General features: G+C 46.4%; 3 protein-coding genes across 9 annotated transcripts; 2 read left to right on the forward strand and 1 right to left on the reverse strand.

The window, feature by feature from the left end:
- The first annotated feature begins 28 nt into the window (after window positions 1-28).
- LOC100121730 (ER membrane protein complex subunit 8/9 homolog) lies at window positions 29-1,329 on the forward strand. Its single transcript, XM_001605872.5, has 4 exons — window positions 29-445; window positions 645-721; window positions 802-969; window positions 1,041-1,329. Exons 1-4 carry the CDS (start codon window positions 242-244, stop codon window positions 1,210-1,212), a joined length of 621 nt encoding a protein of 206 aa, XP_001605922.1. The 5' UTR covers window positions 29-241; the 3' UTR covers window positions 1,213-1,329.
- A 95-nt stretch (window positions 1,330-1,424) lies between these two features.
- LOC100121751 (dual specificity protein phosphatase 22) lies at window positions 1,425-14,540 on the reverse strand. 7 transcript variants are annotated; one of them, XM_031921720.2, is made up of 11 exons: window positions 14,159-14,540; window positions 11,213-11,745; window positions 8,597-8,713; window positions 8,404-8,528; window positions 8,158-8,329; window positions 7,901-8,079; window positions 7,602-7,817; window positions 7,401-7,463; window positions 6,645-6,981; window positions 6,394-6,564; window positions 1,425-6,322 (listed from the first exon to the last, which is right to left on the reverse strand). In XM_031921720.2, exons 2-9 carry the CDS (start codon window positions 11,231-11,233, stop codon window positions 6,678-6,680), a joined length of 1,197 nt encoding a protein of 398 aa, XP_031777580.1. In that variant the 5' UTR covers window positions 11,234-11,745; window positions 14,159-14,540; the 3' UTR covers window positions 1,425-6,322; window positions 6,394-6,564; window positions 6,645-6,677. The 7 variants fall into 7 exon arrangements, with proteins under 7 accessions (XP_031777580.1, XP_031777581.1, XP_016843187.1 ...); XM_031921721.2 differs by having other exon boundaries at window positions 14,152-14,540; XM_016987698.3 differs by having other exon boundaries at window positions 7,602-7,787; window positions 14,301-14,496.
- Window positions 8,739-9,978, forward strand: LOC103315476 (flocculation protein FLO11-like). The gene is made up of 2 exons (XM_008204520.4): window positions 8,739-9,114; window positions 9,199-9,978. Exons 1-2 carry the CDS (start codon window positions 9,021-9,023, stop codon window positions 9,924-9,926), a joined length of 822 nt encoding a protein of 273 aa, XP_008202742.1. The 5' UTR covers window positions 8,739-9,020; the 3' UTR covers window positions 9,927-9,978.
- Window positions 14,541-15,863: the final 1,323 nt, after the last annotated feature.

The following is a 15,863-nucleotide window of genomic DNA, read 5'->3' on the forward strand; positions in this document are numbered from 1 at the left end:
TGTTTTGAAGTATCCACGAGGCCACTCAGCTGACGGTCGTCAAGGCAACGAGTGGGTCACGTGGGTAGCGCGCGCAGCTCTCCGCGAATGACGTGGCAGAAGTTGTAAATAAATTAACCTCCCCATCGGTTCAGTTCAGTACTTGTGTACACTATCCAGGGCGTCGCCGTCGCCCTTCGCAACATCGTCACTGTCAGGACGGCAGATAATCGTCATATCCAGCTGACACCGCGAGGAAGCCATGGCGGACATCTCGTTCTCGGGACGGGCCTACGCCAAGATCATCTTGCACGCTGCCAAGTATCCGCATTGCGCGATAAACGGTTTGCTGCTGGGTAAGCAGCCGAAGTCGAGTTCCGGGACGGAGTTGCAGATCGTCGACGCGGTGCCGCTGTTCCACGTCTGCCTTCATGTCTCGCCCATGTCCGAGGTCGCGCTTACTATGGTGAGTACGGGATTATTCTGCTTCTGCTTGATTTTCGCAGAGTTTGTTCGGTTTGTCGTGTACTTAACCTGAGTTTGTGTTTGTTATTGGAGCTTACCCCTTAGATTTTGGAGTGTCATTCTCAATTATAATTATAGTGGCTTATAAGTAGTGCAGCAATACGAGTGTGAGTTTTGAATTCAAACTTTTTCTTTTACAGGTAGAGCAGTTGGCCTCAAGTCAAGGTTTAGTCATCGCTGGGTACTATTTAGCTAATGAGAACATCAATGACATCAGGTAAATTACTCATTTCTTTGGATTAACATTATAGAATTTGCATTATGTTTGATACTTCAACTTATCTTTTATCCTTACAGTACTGACAAACCAGCACACAGAAGCATATCAGAGAAAATAGCTGAAAACTTCAGTCATGCAGTCGTAGCTGTTGTTGACAACAAGGAAATGACTATTGGCATGAACACAAATCCATTACGGATTTCTCAATTTTCAGAGGGCAAATGGAAATTCAAGGAAAAGTCAAGGTATCATTTGCTTTATGAGAAATTTATTTGAAAACTGTACATCATAAGAAAGGTAATCTGTTGCATTCCAGCATAAACTACGAAGGAGGAGCGGGTCTCTTGGAAGCCATGTATAATCTGATGAGAAACGAGGAGTACAGAAATCTAGTCGACTTTGATAACCATCTCGATAACATATCCCTGGATTGGCGAAATCTGAAACTGAACGAGGCGATCGACGACGCTCTCAAGAACCATCGATAGACTTAATCTGTAAATAGTACAAAATCACAACATTCTTTTCTTTTATATTTGTAAGAAATACTTTCAAGGTTTCATGTATAATATTATTACACAAATTACACGGATATAGATCTAAAAGTTTTCGTTTTAAAATTAAATCATTGAATCCAACAGAAAATAAGGGAAAGACCAGAGGAGCACGAAAGGAGGAAATACAAAAATAACACCATAAGGAGGAACGAATGTTTATTTATTCTGTCAATATCTTTTTCATTTGGTGCATAAATGTATTGTTACGTCAGACGAACGCTCTCAAAGAATAACTGCTATGGTTTCATTTTTATCATTCATCACATAATGGCGAACTAAAAAACGAGACTTTCGAGGGAAATGCATGAAGCCTACGTTGATATAATCATAATTAATAATTTGTCTCGGCGGCGGTGGTATGGTGGTGGTGGTTGTTATATCGTCGAAACGTCAGCGTCTCATCTCTAATTTCAGGTACGGAAACTGCGCATTTACGTAACGTGCGTATACATACTCGTCGTAGCGAGGATTCGTCGAAAGGCCCAAGAAATTGACGGACAGTTCCGATGCGAAAGCTCGCCGCCGGAACGAGCCGCGCGCGCGCGCGCGCGCGAATGTACAGTCATCTATAAGTGTATCTTGATACTAGATCCAAGGAGACTCAGCCCTGTAGGATTCGTGTGGTTTGGTCTGTATGTGTGCGTGTCTGTCTGTCTCCGTGTGTGGCGGCGAGCCTCCCGTGTGAAAAAATATCTCGGCTTTCTAAGACCTAAATTTAGCTAAAAATATCTTTCGACTTGCCAAGTGTATATGTATCCCAGACAATGCACCCTGCTTTAATACTGCTTCGTAGCCAGCTTTTTTGGGTATATAACTCGACGTTCGCTCGACGCGCTGCAAGAGTATCGGTAGGACTCGTTATACTTGGGACAGCCCGAGATTTGAGATTTAATTTTATGCGAAGCTCGAGCTGTCTGGTTATTGCTTGTTTATATCAAACGCAAGGAACTTTTCTTGCAGTTATGCTTCGGTCTGTCGACTCTATGTCTCTTTTCGAACGTCCTTTCGTGTTTTTTAACTTCCTCCTCGCGTTTCTCTAAGTTATTATTATATTATTATAGTATAAGCGACGTGTAGATTTGTTTACATACAAAAGTCAAGATATGCTGCCTAAGGCGATTGAAGCCGCATCAAAGATTTTGCGCTTTACTTCTTCTAATTAATTTAGTGTGTGTGTCTTATCATTGACTCGATATCTTACGATTGGATATTCCACAACGTCTTTTGATCATCTCGAGATCGTGTAAAAAAATTCGTCCGCTTCAAAATTACGCATCAGCTATTATACCTAGTAACAAATTAAAAAAAAAAATACGGTATTGCTTTTTTGTCATCACATCCTCCAACCGTATCTCGCATCAGTCAAATTTTGTGAAATTATTTTTCGCTCCGATTACGCGAGATCGAATTACATAAAGTCTCTTCGTATTTATAATAATAAAATCTCGCCAATTCGTCTTTTTTTCCTTTTTTTTTTTTTTTTTAATAACGAAACATTCAGATTTTATGAAATATCCAATTTCTCTCACCAACAGCCGTGCACTATTTAACATCGACGACTTGACAATTCAATTATTTTCTATATTTTTCGTAATAATATTCGTCATTTAGAATGAAGATTCAAGCGGAAGCGACGACGTGTTTGCATCACAGATCAATTCAGACGTATCAAAAATACTCGCGCGTAACTTATTGGATAAAATATATCTCGCGCACGACTTGTGTGTATGTATGAGACAATAGTACGCGGATAAACGCAGCTAAAAGTGTCGATCATCTTTAGCATGGCTCCTGCAGTCCTCTTCATTAATCGTGTCGATTCCCTTCGTTTTTCGAACTTGGCTCTTTCAAATCTTCTTCGCGCGCAATATCCTACACTAAAAAGGTAAAATTAATACGGTTCGTACGTGATGTTTGTTTACATTATGTTTACACTGCGAGAGCTGATTTGGTCCAAAGCATTTTCTTCTCCATGATTCGTCGGTCATACCATTGTCAAGTGCGGAAACTTCGTCAGAAGCCATTGAAAGAAAATTTTAGAATCTAGGATAGATCTTTATGCACAAAACAAAGTATCAGCTCTGAAGAATCTTCTGCATTGCTGACTACTTACACAAAATAGGCTAAAACGCATTGTACGAATTGATCGAAGACACCTCAACGTGTCTCCTCGCAAACGACAAAAATAATGTACAAATAATACGTACTATAAGACGCCTTTTTCGACTTTCTAAGAAAGAATCCTTTGATCGTTCGTTTTCCGACGATACACGCGTGGAGAGCTGCTTCATAGTTTTACTTATGGAATACTTATAGCTTCCACTTTCGTATAAAAAAAGTCGCGACACACGGCTTGAAATCCTTTGGTGTATAACATGTGTTGATCTATAAGCTATACATCAATTAATTTTAATAAAAAAACACCGAGTGTGCTATACGAACGAAAGTTTCATAAATTGATGACAGCGATCTTGAATTTTCATGCAAAATCGGCGTAGCTTACCTTTGCTTACATATCTGTTGTTGCTTTTTTTTTCCTATGACATCGCGGAGATGCAGCAGCGCTATAGAGAAGTTGAAGACTTTATACTTATTATAAACATATGTATTTTCGTTCTCTCCTAAGAGTCTAGAAGTGATATTTTTTTCTTTTTGTCATACTTTTTTTCCATTGCGTGTGTGTTTCGGCGTGCGTGCACGACTCGAGGCGTAATTATTTTAGTAGCATTTTCTTGTGTATGATACCGCAAACATAGCTATATTTTTTTCATATTTTTGTTACAGTGCGTGCATTTCGTACTTTCGCGCTCTTCATAATAATTGAGATATTTTGCGTTATTATTATTTTTTTTTTTTATCATTTACGGTATTATATATAGTATTTTTGTGCAAGTGCTTAACACCGCCTCGCAATCGATGCAGTATTAATTATAGCTGTATATTTGTTATATAATGAGAAAAGCTATAGATATACAGATAATTTTGCTTTCGACGATAAAGCACATAATAATATAGTTGAGGGATAAGTATCTGGAATTTAATTTCGCTTGTACAATCGTCCAAATTCCAAGCATCTCTCTCAAAGCTATTATAAAAATAATTGTAAGATTTCGTGATGTATGTCTCGATCTCAGAATATAATGAATTTGTTCCTTATAATTTTTACAAATTTCACTCGAGATAAATCAAAAGGATTTTCAGCTAATATATACACACACCACTGTTCATCTTCCTCTTTTCAAAGCTAAAAAATTTTGTACTGTGCTTAAAAGAATGTACAATCTTTGGTAGCACATGTATTAATATTTCAAATATCTTTTCTTTTTTGATCGAAAATAAATCTTTGTTACGTTGTACTAGGTGGGTGTATGATTGTAACTCTTTGCTGTTATGATACAAACTACATAGAATCCATTTACTTTTGCTCTGATTAACTAAAATTATCTCTATTTAGTGGAGCTACGCGTAAGTATAAAGCTTTATTTTTGTATTGTCCATTGTCAAAAATATAACAAAGTGAATTTTTTAATCCTTACGTTATACCATAAAAATCTAGAAAACAACTTATAAATATATGATCTGTAAAATAAGGTGAAGTAAGAAAAGGTACAACTATTTGAATTCGACGGAATAACAACAACTATTACGTCACTTAAATGTAGTATCGAAAAGTGAATAACTGCTTTGTTATATAACTATCTGGTTGTTTGTAAAAGCGCCAACTGGACATATCCGCTGAGATGTTATATATCTTCTAAAATATATTTATCTAATATATGAACTTCGATTCAGGTGGTTTGCATCAACAATTACATTATTTTCTTCGATCTAATATTTAAAAAATACAAGATTTGCATATATATAATATATATAATATTATATCTCACATGTTATAACGTTTTATAGCAAATCAATAACCTCCTTTTTTATCAATACGTAATATACAAATTAATATTGTCGCGATTGCGAGATCGTGATTACGAGGTGACTTTATGTCTCTGGCTTAGTTTCATATTCAATTTTATTTACTCATCTATTCAACAACAATGATATTCAGCCAGCAGGGTGTCTCTCGATTCAACAAAGATATATGATATATAGATATGGATATGTATATATGTATACGATATATCTTTGCGTAAAGTGTAAGTTACCCCAGCCGATATTATAAGTTTATATATAATGTATATATTCGCGCGTGTTATACGTATGCATACTGCATTTATTTTACACACGTGCATATACATGATATTTACAAAAGTTTCTTCCCCCCCCTCTCTCTCTCTTTCTCTCCCTCTGTGCTAACAGTGATAAATATCTCTGAAACCCGCGAAAACAACGCGCGGACCCGTGTGACAGCCTTCCCGCATATTTTTCTCGGTTTTATCTGATTTATTTTAAAACTCCTCCTAATGGATTAACAACTGTCTCGATTAAACCGAGTCAACAAATCTTTTGGACGGTTATGCAAAACCATTTCGCGCGGCGAAGGCTCCGGCGAGTCGATCTGCGACAAGTCCTGCGAATCTTTTTTGTGCGTTAAGTTGCATTACACTCACGTAACACTGTATATCTTCAACGGAAATATATTTGTCAACAGTAAGGAGAAGATTTTAGAGCTGTGTTGTTCGTCACCGAAAAGCAACCGAATTACGTTCGTTCGAGATCTGCAGCAATCGTCGCAGTCGAAATGGTTGCAACGGGAGATAGCGATAACTCGTGAAACTTAGTTGGCCACTCCTTTCTTTTTCCTCTGTAAACGCAGTCGTGATTGCGAAAATCCAACTGTTTCGTTTTCCGTTTTTCGATCGCGCGCGCGCGCGCGTGTGTGTAATATAATCGAGATCTGCAAAGCGGTTACACCATAAATTTGCGTGTTTAGGTGTGCAGAGTGTGATTTGTTTTCTTTACTTTCATTAATTGGCGGATATACACTATTTTATGACGATAAGATCTTGCCAGATCCCTTCGTGTGCGAGAAGTTTCGATTAAAACTCAAAACTGCAAGTAACGATGTAACAACGGTCGAATCATAGCTCAACTGAAATATAAGTTAACGGGTATTATATATCTATAGCGTAATAAAATAGTTGTATCAAATGCGAAACTCACCGATGTTTACGCGAGGCAAACGCAGGCTGCATATAAGTGTGCACTTTAATTTCCTCAGTATCGGCTACCATTGTAACTGCCAAAGCTGCCAGTGTAGCAGAAGCATCCGTTGTCCCGACAGATATGCTGATAAGATCTCGATCGGCCGTAGCCATATCCGTGTCCGTACATCTGCGTATTAATCCACGTTTATATATACATGTATTTTGTTTTTTTTTTTCGCGAGAAAATAATAATTCTTTCAAACATACCGAGAGCTGGCTACCGAGGAATCCGAGCCTGTGCTACGTCATGGGCGTGGAAGCCTCGCTCTTGACCGTAGCCAACTGGCTCTGGGGCGTACCGGGCCTGCCGATCAGGCCGGTCTGCTGCTGACCCGAGAGCCTGCGAGGCCAGTGCTGCGGAGAGACCGGCGGGGTACCTCGTGGTGTCGCCGGGGCCGAGGCTCCGAGGGCGTAGCGTCGGGGCGAAGTCGCCTGGCTGTTCACCGGGGCCGAACGGCCTATCGCCGAGAGACTGGAGGTGCTGCCGCCTCCGCTGCTACTGCTGCAGGCCACCGCTGCCGACAGGTCCACCCGCGAGACCGCCCTGTCGAGATTTTAACATTTTTATCATAAAGTTCTCGTTATATAATATTACGTATTTCGCGCTGTAATTGATAAATTGAACGCTGTGCATGTATTTTATCCTTTACGTTTTCACACAAAAAATTGTATCGTTTTCTAAGCGTCCTACTGCTAAGTCAAAGATGACGAAACTACGAGACGGCGATTTATGTACATAATGTCTCGCTATTTTTCACTCTTGATCGAACAAACTTTGTGCCAAAAAGTATACACTATATACTATAGGTGCTATCATACTCGCGCGGTGAAAGCATTATTATTACATTGCGTGCAGCCGTAGCCGGAGCTGCTGCCGGGGTGCACTACTTCGCGGCGCAGACATTTAAAAACCTTTGCATGTACATTGTAATATACAGAGAGGCTCTCGACTACGTGACTTGCCTTACGTCTGTCTTACTCTGACTTTCCGCGTCCTCTACATTTCCTTGCGCAGTTTGCCATTGTCTAGATCGACGTAACCCAAAAAAAGCGAAATATACTTATAGTAATCGTTATCGGATATACGTAAACACGGGCAGCGTCAGGTGACATTTGAATAGTTGCGAAAAGCATATTTCTTTTCCGAAGGAAAGTAGAACGAACCTCGAGGGCGGCGCGGAACCTGTGTAATAATGAAGCCCAGCCGGTCCGCTCCTGGGCCTGCAGGACGCGGAGACGACGCTGGCGGACCTCGGGAGAGCCGGCGAGGGCGGCGCCGAGGGCAGGAGCCTCGGCGTCGCCGGCGGTGTCCTACCGCTGCCCCCGAGCCCACTGGCCATGCTGCCCTGGCTGCTCGTCGACGATTTCCGCCGCAGGTTTCTGCGGAACAGAGGGACTGGTCAGTTGAGAGACTTTTATAGAGAGCAGCCGAGTCAATGAGATGCGGGAATAAGGAGGTCGACCTCTTGGAGGACTGCCGACAGAGGCCGGTGGGACACGTCCGGCCCATGGCGCAGTTGCCCTCGCAGACCTCGCGAGCCAGCGCCATGCCTTCGTAGCTGACGAGGGTCTGCCGGCAGATCTCGGCGTCCTGGGCGGACAGCGCCAGGCTCGGGTACCTCTCGCGCAGTCGTCGCCTCTCCTGAAATCAAGATTCCCGTTAGCATCAACGATTCACTTTAAAAAGTGTGCCTCTCTCTCTCTCTCTCTCTTGGTATACCTCCTGGAGCCGCGTCGACTCAAAGTCCTCCAGCTGCTGTTGGAAGCCGACGTTGGGGTTGGCCACCGCCCGGCCCACCCTCACCACCTTCAGCGCCTCCTTCCACGAGAGGTTCGTCGTGCTCATTATGTAGGCCACCGCGACCGTCACGCTCCGCGACATCCCAGCTAAACTGTATCCAACGAGAGACGCGTTGTGTGTGTGTGTACGCTGTACATTACATGATGCATGCAAGGACTCACTCACCAATGTATCAAAACGTTACCGCCGCGCAGACGGGCCGAGTGTATGAAGTCGTTGCAGATCGAAAAGTACTGGGACAGGTTCTGATCCGGACTGTCGGCCGCCATGATGCAGAGATAGTGCTTGTCCTGCGCACGAATCGTTCGCGTCATATCGGATGAAGCGGAGAGATCGAGATACGCGGTATAAAACTCACGGAATGCAGTCGTCTGGCGGCATCGTGGATGGCGAGGATGTGGGTGATCTCGAACCGCTCGAGCTGCGCCGCGTCCTTGCTGTCCCGGTAGTTGCCCACGTACAGGCCAGGCAGAACCTGCATCGACAAATCCAGCTATGCTACTTTCGCACACGACTCTCGCGATACGGCCGAGGAAATATAACAACACACACACACATACACACACGCATCAGGCGGGGCCGATCGGTCGAGCTTGTCGTTGGAAATATCAAAAGTCGATTTATCGCCGGTTTTACGGCTCTTATGCCTCGGCGCGTATATTTTTTAACGTATCAATTCGCGCGCGTTTACGATCCGCCTTATCGCGGGAACCGAGGCTCAGTTCAAGCTTCTCCGCACAGTGCGCGCCGCGCATTCTCTCTCGCGCTCGCTCTTGGAGACGATGGACTGGCTGCCGACGCTGCTCGCGCTCCTCCTGCTCGGGGGACTAGTGTGCCGGGCCGATGCCGCCGCGCTCGAGAGCTCGACGATTCCAGGTAGGATTTTTCCCGAACACTATATGCGCTTTCGTTTGAATTGCGAGGAGAATTGAGTACCGGAGAAAATGTTGGCAATTGCAGCCGAACCGGAGGACCCGGAAACATCCACGGTACCGATCACGTCGCTGCGCATGTACCACTTCGAGCCTCCAGTCAAGCGCAGATCGTTCAAGCCCGCGCCGAGCCCGAAACCGGCCGAAGAAGAGCCGTCCAACCGTACCCTCGAACTGGTGCAGCCTCGCTCGGGTAAGCTCCTGCTGCCGGTACCGCCTTCGCACTGCTACCTGAACGAGACCAAGGCCGACGACGAGGAGATCGTCGGCTGGCTGGCCGCTCTGCCGGCCGATCGGAAGCTGCGGCTCCTCAAGGCTCTGGGCTACGACCCGGCCAACTGCACCAGACCGCGGCGTCGATGCAGCAAGAAGACGCCGCCCGCGCTCGCGAAGCTGCCCACGACGACCCCCAAGGCCGCCGAGGAGCCCCCTGCTACGACCACCAGCACCAGCACCACCACCAGCACTACTCCGGCGCCCTCTACGAGCACGAGCACCACCACGACGACGACGACGCTGACGCCGGAGACGGAGGAGCTGACCACCACCAGCAGCACCACCAGCACCACCGAGTTCGCCCCGAGGAGGAGGATGCTGACGCCGACGACCACCACTACCACTCCCGGCAGTAGTGCCAGCACCAGCAGCAGCACCACTACCACCACGACGGTGGCGCCTCCGCCGAAGAAGGAAAAGTCCAAGTGCAGGAAGAAAAAGAAGGCCGCGGCCAAGAAGCTGAAGGAGACGAAGGAGTAACCGATCGATCCAGGTTGGATTTTGAGCAATAAAAGGAAATTTATGTGACTAATCTTGCTTTCATTTATACTTGCAAGCCTCCACCCCCACCCCCCACCACCGCCATCTATCGCTAGGACGATCGGCAGTGATAATATTCTAAGGAAACTCTATTCGAGCCATTCTAATGCTGTACAGCAACCCGGATTCATCGGATGCGCTACTCGATTATCCGCCGAGGGCTCGCGTCTCCCGCAGGCGTTACGCCCGTATAGAAAAATAGTTTCTCCTCTATATCCGTTATTCGGATAGCCGCTCGGCGGTAGGAGCTCGCGCGGCGATTCCCGCAAATTGAAACATCGACATACACTTTATGCCCGGCAGATTATAAGTTTTACGATTTTTTATTTCTATATAGCCGCCCGAATGAGTGAGCCGGCCGAGCGTAACATTCGTTCAATTAAAGTACGAGCCAGCCATAAATTTCGCTACACGTTCTTATACGCGCGCGGGGGCCAATATCAATCGGTCGCGCGCCGCAGATACGCCGCTCGAATTAGTGTCACATAGCCGCTTTTATGACAATTGAAACGTGTCGCAGCTTTATACTTGCCCCCCTTTCTAGTTGCCAGAGTAATCGCGCCGCGGAGAGGACACGCAGGCGTGTCTTGTTCGCCGATTGACTTTTCATTGTTTTACACGGAAGAAAGACAATTAGCGAAAGTAACAACTCGCAACAGTTTGAAACTTTTTACCGCGAATAATGCAGGACTTTGTTGTTCAACTCGAGCTTTAATGTCCGGCGATGCGGTATGCCCGGTGCTCCGATCATATGCGCACAGAGTAAAAAGTTTTCGAACTGAGCAACCTCGCGAAAAAATGTCCGACAGCAACGACTGAATTCGATACCATCTCTCCGCGGCGCGTCTCGCCAAACTCGGCCCCTTACTACTTGCGCGCGCGCGCCACAAACAAGCCGTATTTCAATTTCCCGACGACTCGGCCGAAGAGATGGATGAGTCGTTGGGAAAAAAAGGGAGGGCTGCCGTATCCGTTATAATACACGCTATAGGTTTGGCGGGATTCCAAGACTTGTAAATTGAGCTTCCTCGCGCGCCGGCCCCCTTACATTATCGCTGCTGGAGCTGAGTACTTGCTTTTATTGTCTCGTATATGCGTGGATATGCAGTTACTTAAGAAATCTTGGGATCGCCGAAAATAGCCGCTCTCTGCGTTAATATTCAATCTCGACGCAGTCGGCCTCGCGCTTTGTCGTATCGATGAATACTTGAAAAGTTACAGCTCACCTTATTCATGCCATTGCCCATATTGTCCCGTTCGTCGGATCAGAGCAAGGTAGGTCCTTCCGATAAGTCCCCAGCGGACCTCACGAGCTGCTCCACCTGGTAATCATCCTATCCAAGTTATATACGAGTATCGCAGTAGTCGAGCCCTCTTTAGTGCATGTAAAAGCCGACTAATAGTCACGCGCCAGCTCTCTCCGGTCGTTCGGGCCGATCGGCGCGTCGTGTCCTATCGCTGCGCCGGCTGCGGTGACGGCAGCAGCAGCAGCAGCAGCGACGTTGAAGAAGAACCCGAGGAGGATCATCGCGGCGGTGCTCTCCAGCGTCTTTAGTCACTCGGCCGTCTCGTCATCCCCCTGACCTTCGCGAGCCTCTTATATTCCGTCAGCTCTTTCTTGCGCTCTCTCTCTCTCTCTCTCTCTCTCTCTCTCTTGGCCTATTACTGGCAGCCGCGATGACGTCCTCGTCGTCTGACTCTCCTGCAGGGGCTCGCACCCGCGATGCCGACCCCAGAATCACTCGAGCGCTGCATCCATCTGCGAACAGGTGCGGGAGATTCCGTTGAGAGAGACTGAGAAATGACATAAGCGAATGAGCTCGAAATAGCTGCGGAGCGAATATCTATTAAATTTGCGCTCCCGATAGTCCGAATACAACAATACACGATGAAAACGTGTTTTGACCGAGTTTTTATTGTATACATACATCGAGGCAGCTTCGATCGGCTCTATATAGGTGCGACGAACGCGTATAATGATAATAATAATAATAATAATATCGCGGTCTGGGCGCGCGAGACTTTTCCGTTTGTTCGGCTCGGCCTGTTTTTTTTTTTTTTTTTTTTTTTGTAAAATCGGACGCGGATCGAACACGAAATATCGATCTTCCGCGCGAGTATATATTCCCCGCGCGAAATCAGCGCGACGAAAGCTGATGGATTATTGTTTCGCGCTGCAAAAGTGTAGCGTTTCACCGCGCGGTGCTCTAATTATTTGATCGATATAACCTTACGCTTATACAGGCTCGTTGCAACGTTGACGACACTATTACGAAGCTGCTCCCGTAGCTCTAATTGTTTTCGCGCTCATCCGCGCGTGGATACATTATCCATCAGACATATATATAGGCATCGGTCGCGACAATGGGCGCAAAGCGCGAAAGAAAGAAAGAGCGATAGAGAGAAAAAAGTAGCCCATTGATTTTCGATTGGGAATGTAGGTATAGGCGTCAGCAGCGGCGGCGATTGTTTACACGCGGAATCTAGCCCCAGTCCCAAATTGCTTTCTTTTAATGCACACACCGCGTATACACGCGTTCCATTTCCTTATGCTCTTTATTCGCCGGAGCTTAGGAATCATGGAATCGGCGCTGCGGGTAAAGTTTTTACACGCAGCTCTCTTTGCTGTATTACTTCTGCGAGCGCTACTGCCTGATGTTTATACTCGGACTTGATTTACTCTCCGAGCATTCCACTTCCTAGTCGCGCGCGCGCGCGCGACACACGAGGGGGAGGTTGTGACGTATATATAACTGGCTCTCTGGCGCCGCGAGTCTGTCTGCCATATAAAGCTGTACAGAATGCGTGTGTGCGCGTGTGTGTTCAGATAGAACGTATACTGGAAGTGCTTATTGGCGTTGGATTATCGTGTTATGGATATTTCGATATTAATCTCATTACCGGCGATAAATTGGATCCCCTGTATATACGTATAAGTGCCGTACGTGGCAAAGCCAAGCGAAAATACATAACGTATATAAGAAAGAGAGAGAGAGAGAGAGAGAGAGGGTGAAGCCAGAAGAGCATCAACCGACACGACTTACTATCGAACGTAATAATGTAATATAACGCATCGACGGAAAAAAAAATCGAAGCCCCTGAGCTGATGTACACACATTAGAGAGCTAAGCAGTACATAAGCATAAGTAAGCCGCTCTACGCATACTAGCGCTCGGTTAACTGCCCGTCCCGCAAAGTCTCTGCTAATGCCGTGACCGATAAGCACCGCGCGCGCGGATTTGTATATACTCAATACTCGAGAGCCGCCTCGCGCTAGAATATATTATCGATCCTTATAATTCTTTTTCTCTTCCACGAGTATAATACCATAGTAGAAGGATCATCATCCCTTGTTTCAAGGTCGCTAAATCGGCTCCCGTTGTTCGACTGACCGAATTCAAGCTCGCGAACCGAGGACTCGATCGAATCGATCATTCGATTCTGCACTATTTAAAACCCGCGTAAATGAGCGGACAGCGAAAGTGAATTAACGCCCGAGAAGTACCGCGCGAGATCGAATACGATGCGGTATATTAAGAGAAGCGTCCGCGCGAATTTATCGGGTTGCGGAAAAAGCTCGATTTTTTTTTTTTTTTTCAACCGAGTACGCGCGGCAAATTCATTATCGTTATTATCGCTGTTTACACTCGAATCGTTTGCGCGAAGGACGACGCGGTTTTGCGCATAAGCTGTAAATTTTTCGCTTTTTAAGCTCGCGCAGTATAGGTATAGCTAATGAGCTGCGCTTGTTTGCACAGCGAGTTCACGGTAATATTACAGAATAAAGAGGCTGTGAATTTGGTGGACGTTTCGATGCGAGGAACAAATCAACCGCTCGTACATCCGGGGATAGGTGATGGACACCGCGAGCTCGCGCACACAGCTTAACGCTATGTACTATATGTACATGCGCGCGTAGCCACACACACACACACACCTATACGATAGCTATACGGGGAGATGTGGCAGCTTTGATTACTCCTTTCGCGCCGATCATGGGGGTTATGCGCGGATAGTACACATGCATCGAGGTGCAGGTGTGCCAAGTATGCCCCAGCGCAGTGCACAGGTATACGTATATACCTATTGTATATATACAGAGCGTCCGCAGAGACGCCCTTATACGCGGCGCGAAAAGCTTTGGTATCGCTTAAACTATATATACCCTCTACCAATTAGCGCATCTGCAACATGACTCTCTCTCTCGTCTGTTCACCAGCCCACAAATCGTCCTTGCAGCGGCGGCAGCAGTGCCTCTCTCTCTCTCTCTCTCTCTCTCTCTCTCTCTCTCTCTGTGTTATCTACTGGTCCCACCTCCCCGGAGCAGCTGCTGCTCATCCGTCGGACTCCTGGGTATACACTCGCGATAACGCGCCGATGTACTATACCGCGAGCGACGAGGATGCCCTCCGGGTACTCGCACCTACACGCACGACTAGAGGCACGAGGATGCGCTCGACGGGGGTGTGTTCGCCCGACTGCAGCGCGCGTGCTATGCACTATACGCGCCGAGAGAGTCTCGAGCCTCGGCGCAAGCGCCGCTCGATATGAGAGACCCCGATACACACACGCGCGCACCCACACACACACACACACACACATGCTTACTCTCTATGCTACTCTCCGTGTCTTGGGCGCGAGCTCTCTAGCCTGGAAGAGCAGCTGGCCAGCTCCCAGTGGGCGAACTTGGACTTTGAGCGGGTTTCGCTGCTCTCGTAGTAGGGCTTTGTAGGTTAGGCGAACCTGCGCTTCCTTCTGAATTTCGACCGAAAGCTTTCGGAGCAATCGCGGGGCCTCTCGACACGCGACATGACGATTTGTCTATATTACGTGAGAAAGGCCCTAATCTTGTATGAACCTATATAGCTCTCCCCGTAAGCGTAAAAAAAAAAAAAAAAAAAAGGAGTCTCTAGTCCGCGGTCCATTAAGACCCTCCCTCTAATCCTCACATCCCCCTTTCTCTCTCTCTCTCTCTTGAGCATTGTCCCTCGCTCGCTCGAATCTTTCTCTCGCTTTTCGGCCGTCGCTGCTGCACACAATGCGGCGTTGTTTTTTTCTTCTCGCGAACCCGAGATGTAGGTCTCGAACTAAAATTATAAATATACCTCGGCTTTCCCGCCGCGTTATAATGCGGTCTGACACAATTTAATGCCCGTGTGATGCATTAAGGGCAGTGCCGGAGGTGCGCGCGCGAGAGTCTCGCTCTCTCAAGTGCTGCGGCTAATTGCGAATTGAAGGAACGAGAGGGAGGGGGATGGAGAGGAAGGGGTTCCGGGAATGTTTTTGTTGCCGCGGACCGATATAGTAGTAGGGCTGTAATGGAGCTTGACGAATGGATTTTGGTCGGGTAGAGGGGTTCGTTGAGGATTCAAATTTCTGAGACAGCAATGATGAAGAGATTGCCGCATTCTAATGGCTATAAGAACGAAATTGCACGTTGTCCTGCAGCTTTACAGCTCTATTGCTGTATATGAAAGTGACAAGCGCGTATTTTTCAATCGAGAAATTATATCCAGCCCAAAGTCGAGGTCGAGGCTCGTAATTTTCGGTCGTTATCCTCTCTTCTTCTTCTTCTTCTTCTTCTTCTACTTCTTCTCGCCTACACTCGCGTCCCAGGCGTGCGCGATAGAAACTGGGCTACCAGCGATCCCGCGCCGGAATCACCTACACACCTGGGTCACCTCGTTTCTCTCTCCCCTATACATATACGTATAGTCTGACTCGTTTTTTTCTTCCCACCTATGACTCTCGAGAGCCGAAGCTCTTTTGCGCATTTTACCGATTTTTTGCATAGAGTTGTATTTTACGATTTCGGAGAAACGCGTTAAGGATTTATGAGGGACGGTCGATTGAAATGCTTGCTGCGTCGGAAGAAAG

This window comes from Nasonia vitripennis, chromosome 1 (assembly GCF_009193385.2).
Source record: "Nasonia vitripennis strain AsymCx chromosome 1, Nvit_psr_1.1, whole genome shotgun sequence".
NCBI classification, from domain to species: domain Eukaryota; kingdom Metazoa; phylum Arthropoda; class Insecta; order Hymenoptera; family Pteromalidae; genus Nasonia; species Nasonia vitripennis.

Excerpts from the sequence above, each read along its gene's own strand:
- LOC100121730 (XM_001605872.5), top strand. The coding sequence starts at position 242 with ATGGCGGACATCTCGTTCTCGGGACGGGCCTACGCCAAGATCATCTTG. Across the intron at positions 722-801 it reads GAGAACATCAATGACATCAG|TACTGACAAACCAGCACACA; the intron begins GTAAATTACTCA and ends TTATCCTTACAG. Across the intron at positions 970-1,040 it reads AAATTCAAGGAAAAGTCAAG|CATAAACTACGAAGGAGGAG; the intron begins GTATCATTTGCT and ends GTTGCATTCCAG.
- LOC103315476 (XM_008204520.4), top strand. The coding sequence starts at position 9,021 with ATGGACTGGCTGCCGACGCTGCTCGCGCTCCTCCTGCTCGGGGGACTA. Across the intron at positions 9,115-9,198 it reads CGAGAGCTCGACGATTCCAG|CCGAACCGGAGGACCCGGAA; the intron begins GTAGGATTTTTC and ends TGGCAATTGCAG.
- LOC100121751 (XM_031921720.2), bottom strand. The coding sequence starts at position 11,233 with ATGGGCAATGGCATGAATAAG. Across the intron at positions 8,714-11,212 it reads TGGGCAATGGCATGAATAAG|GTTCTGCCTGGCCTGTACGT; the intron begins GTGAGCTGTAAC and ends TTGTCGATGCAG. Across the intron at positions 6,982-7,400 it reads CAGAGTAAGACAGACGTAAG|GGCGGTCTCGCGGGTGGACC; the intron begins GCAAGTCACGTA and ends AAATCTCGACAG.